Source organism: Penaeus chinensis, chromosome 33 (genome assembly GCF_019202785.1).
Source record: "Penaeus chinensis breed Huanghai No. 1 chromosome 33, ASM1920278v2, whole genome shotgun sequence".
In the NCBI taxonomy this organism is placed as follows: domain Eukaryota; kingdom Metazoa; phylum Arthropoda; class Malacostraca; order Decapoda; family Penaeidae; genus Penaeus; species Penaeus chinensis.
Genome location: NC_061851.1, coordinates 32671759 through 32676595, shown reverse-complemented (window position 1 = coordinate 32676595; position 4837 = coordinate 32671759). Strand labels below are relative to the sequence as shown.

The window sequence follows — 4837 nt, the reverse complement described above, 5'->3', positions numbered from 1 at the left end:
ACCAGTGGAAGGTGTACCCACCCATGCTGATCGTGCTGCTGCCAGGTCTTCTCACCTTTGAGAGGACAGCCACCTCAACTCCCAACCACTCCAATTCCCTCGATAGCAGCAGTAACCGTTCGTCCTGCCACAAGGACCGGATGTTCCAAGCACCAACCCAGATAGCTCGGCAGAGGTTAAGCCTTAGGACAGAACCCCTCCCCCCCTCCCCAGCATAGCCACTGCCAGTGAGTTACCTGGGTTGAGGAGGGCTGTCAAAGCCCACCTCCCCCAAACCGCCCTTTAACCCCAGGGTGACTGAGGGACAGGAGTTGGTACGGAGCCAGGGCGTGTCCACACACTGGTGGGCCATGGCTCCATACCTCTGGGGCCTCTTGCTGCTCCAAGATCCCCCACAATTTAGCCTGGAACTGCAAGGTGCCCAGTTTCCATAGGTGGCCATAAGGAGGCACTGCAGAAGTCTCGATGGTGGAGAGCCTGTGAACTTGCAGGGGAGCTGCTCCCTTTTTCGTGCTAGAATAGCCAACAGTGGCAGCTGCAAGCAAGAAGGCATGCAAGTACATAACACTATCTAGGCTATCACACCATGGCTTCATATCACCCTGAACATGGAGCACCCACCCATGATATTACTATCACTATTTTATTAACACTGGTATGATCACTCAGCAAATATTTTTTGTTTTTTCTTGACATAAAACTACTTTAATGATTACTTCCTATGTGTAGGCTTGACAGATTACACACAACCTTTTTTCATATTACTGTCAATGATATCCATATTTGCAGCTTTTCTAACATAGGTGAACGTGATTCTGATAAAGAATTTAGGAAAAGCTATATGAAAAAGAATGCAGAACAATTGAATTTTCTTTCCCAATTCAGACCGAAAAACTGGATACAAACATGAAAATGAAATAAGACAGAAGAAGAACAAGAGACGTCGGGAAGAGGAACAAGAAGATCTGATTCATCTTAGCCGGTTTAGAAACATGATAGAGTCGTTCGCGTTTTTCTTTGGGAGCGAGTTTCTTCTCCCGCAAGCGCATCCTCTCTATGTACACCAGCGCCATGATCGCCAGCAAGTCCTCCGCGATGAGAGACAAGTACCAGGCGTCGATAAGCTTCACGTAGGATGTCTTGGGGATGGACTGGCTCGTCTGACTGAAGAAGGTGACCAGGACGAGGAGCGAGGTCAGCGACACCATTATGCGATCCTGGGAAGAGATTTTGGGCTTAAAATCACACACACACTCGCACGCATGCATGCACGCACGCACGCACGCACGTGCGTACGCTGTACCTCTTATTTCAGTCGCCTCCTCACCTAAGACCACCCTAAATCTCATACCTGGAAATCCTCGAGATCAAAATGGAACGTCAGGAAGCAGATTATCACCATCATCAGACTCGGTGTAAAAGCGTTCCCAATGTAGTACACGTAACGATTCTTAAACACAAACTGCACCTGAAACGTCAATCGTTGTTGATTGAATACCCCGCAATATAATAAGCTCTGTGCATTAATAAGCATAGTTATTTGACACTGCATGTGCCTATAGTCAGCAATAGGTCTTGAATAACCTACCTTGGCATAACTGATATTGCGTTCGACGAGGAACTCTAGTCTTTCGCTGAAGAGTTCGTATTCTAACAGTTCTCTCCGCCCTTCAAAGCTGACAGCAGAGTCCTGCATATATATTTTTTTTAGGTTAAGACTAGTGCAAAAAGCAATGTTTACTTGGATAGTGGATATGAAATTAACGAGACCAATTCGAATGATATATTAAAGTATTTTGATATTCTAAGACTAAAACTTAATTTTATTTAACTGTGTGAAGAAAAAAGACATTGTGCTGTCAGTTCTGTGCATATAGATGATATAAAGTGTTATAATAATATTTAACAATGAAATAGATTTCCTTAAAGGTTTTATACTTTTACCAACTTCTCCAATTTTTGGCATTAAAGGTGAGTAATTATCTTATTATTATAAAAAAAAAAAAAAGGAAAACAGTCTATTTCATCTGGCAATGCACTTTCCGAGAATCATCCTATTTATTAAGCCACTGTAAGAATACATTGAGAAAGAGGAAAAATAACAATCATGATTAATGATATCAATTAGGATGGATACGATCTTTCATCAATTCTAATATAATTTCATCATTACATTAACTGTTGAACATCGTCACAACATTGTCGTGTGCGTACATTGTCGTTGTTTTGTTCCACATGAACATATATATACAAGGTTATTGTTGGTGCAATTAAGTATCAATAACTAAACTATGTGAAAAGTGTCTTTTCATGAAACAATCTGGTAGATAGAAAAAATATACCTACCTGCGCCAAAAAGCCAAACTTGGTGGTTAGATCAGCCACAGAAACATAGAAGAAACAGATTTGTGTGTCGAATGGGTACTTGTGCAAGTTGTAGTAACACATTATTGTCAGAGATCCTTCTTGCTCATGTACCAAAATGTTGGTAGCTCCACTGAAAGCATAACCTACGGGAAGCCAATGGCAGGTTGTTATTTCTTAGAATTTGCTGTTACAGACTGAAAAGGAAATGGTCACATATACGAAAACTATATCAATGTAGTCCTGTTGATAGTTCTTGGTATGACTTGGACTCTGAGATATATGACATGGATGCTAATTGATATCCTTTTTCACAAGGTCAGGGACTCCAACGCCACTTACTTTCTGTCAGTATTTGGTCGTCATCCAGTATCGGGACGGAGGTTCGGTTAACATATAGAGCCGACCGAGAGAACTCATAACTTACGATTCCTACTTCGTCTCTTATAAAGAGGATTGGCTTCCAAATGGACCGTTGATCCTTCACCCTGTTTGTATAATAATCATCCTGCAGACTGAGGTAAGTCAGTCTCGCGTCACGCCACTTCAGAGTCACTCTAGCGTTGAAGATGATTTTGAAGTTCACGAGATCAAACTTCTTGATAGAAGAGATGTCGATGACCAGCTCGACGTCAAGAGGTCCTCCCGACGGCGCCGTGGGAGGGCGCTCTTTGCGGTAGCCTGTCGGGATTCTCAGTACGCTGCAGTTAAGCTCGTCTTTGTTATCGGAACAGTCGGCGATCGAGTTACAGCGGCGGTGCTTGCTGATGCACGCCCCGTCCCCGCAGGTGTATTTGTCTTCACTACACGCCGTCAGCAGCAAATCAACCTGAAATTGTGACCCGAGTGGAGTGAATGTATTCATGTTAAAAAAAATTGGACAATAATTAACAAGATATGGATAAATGTCATACATAATACTCACACACACACACAGAATGGTGCAATGGAAGCGTTCTCTACTAGCTATATATATATATATATATATATATATATATATATATATATATATATATATATATAGAGAGAGAGAGAGAGAGAGAGAGAGAGAGAGAGAGAGAGAGAGAGAGAGCTGCACAGAGAGAGAAAGAGAGAGAGAGAGCGACAGAGAGAGAGAGTGAGAAAGATAAATAGAGAGAGAGTGAGAGAGGAACTGCGTGAGGCGGAGAGAGGGAGGAGAAAGTGAAGAAAAATCTCCATCATTTATTTGTATTTTCTCCACTTCCCGTTCACCATTCCCTTCAGAATTGACAAAGCCATCCTCGCTCACCACTCTCTCCCTGCATTTATCGCCGCGGACGTGCCAACGGTGGAGGCCGAGAGGGTAGTCTCCGAGGCTGCTCATTTCCATGGACGCGTTCAGTCCCTCTTGCAGGCGACTGGTCATGACCCAGGTGCCGTTGCTCCACTCGATCGCTGTGTGCTTCAGCCCATTAAACCGCGGGCGGCCGTTCGCGTAGCCATGGAGGTGTAGCTGGCTATCAAACAGGGAGGTCTTGCATAAACCAAGTAGTCGCACTTTTGGTGTCGAGCTGAAAATGCAGAGTGTACAAAAGTACAAGTTGCATGGCGTCTGCAGCCAAGCATATGGAAAGTTCGGAACACTGGCTGTCATGCATTGCGCATGATTCGTGGGTCGTTGGTATTTTCCGTTGATCCAAGAAACAGTTTCCCCGTCTGAGTCCCTTATCCATGCGCCCGAAGCCGGATCCCCCTTCATGCCGAGCCAGTATCTACAGCCGTAACAGTTCGTGCACTGCGTTTTAAAAGTACTCGAAATCGCGTCCCGAATGCTTTTGTTTTCCTCGGCGTTTGAAGGGACACTGAGCGAGCCCTTGAACATCCGACACCACAGCGAAGCCTCGTCTTTACTCCTTGATTCGGGGAAGAACATAGTACGATACGGCTTATTTTGGCAGACTTCCTCTTCGGGCCGACGCGACAGTAAGGTCGACCCTTTGACCTCGAGCACGTCACTGTCCAAGGTAAGGATCGGTGTGTGACTGATTTTCTCAGCGTCGCACTCGACGAAGTTGCGCATCTCCTCGACAGTGAGAGCCACGTCATAGATACGCAGGTCCACGAGTTGGCCGTCTAGGGACTGGTTGATGTCGAAGCCTCCGTCAAGACTATCAAGCTCTTGGCCGAAAACCAGACGCCCGCCGCCCGTGATCAAAACGTTTTCAGCGCTCGGGAGGGCAGCCTCCGAAAACTGTTGGGAAAAGTAGTAATTGTGAACATACATGCCTTACCTTGCACAGTATTGCTTCAGGCCTCTATGTTATTATTAGGGATGGCTACAAGATAGACACTTTGATAAGGGTAGATACACAAATATGAAATCATATAATTACAGTAACAACATAATAATAAAGAAAATGTAAAGTACAATATTCTCATTTACAACGTTATATTGGCGACAGCAGTGAAATGATTTCAACAATAATGATACTGAATGGAATGAAGAGGACAT

The 4837-nt window shown here is 44.3% G+C and overlaps 1 protein-coding gene across 1 annotated transcript in view; it reads right to left on the bottom strand.

Annotated features, from left to right (window-relative positions):
- Positions 1–673: 673 nt before the first annotated feature.
- The window catches only part of LOC125043107, a 16211-nt gene continuing 12047 nt past the window's right edge, over positions 674–4837 (bottom strand). The window contains exons 5-10 of the mRNA XM_047639057.1: positions 3635–4576; positions 2707–3193; positions 2347–2510; positions 1589–1690; positions 1352–1468; positions 674–1217 (exon numbers count right to left, since the gene is read on the bottom strand). Coding sequence (XP_047495013.1) covers positions 882–1217; positions 1352–1468; positions 1589–1690; positions 2347–2510; positions 2707–3193; positions 3635–4576 — 2148 coding nt within the window. The 3' untranslated portion in view covers positions 674–881. The remainder of the gene's footprint in view (positions 1218–1351; positions 1469–1588; positions 1691–2346; positions 2511–2706; positions 3194–3634; positions 4577–4837) is intronic.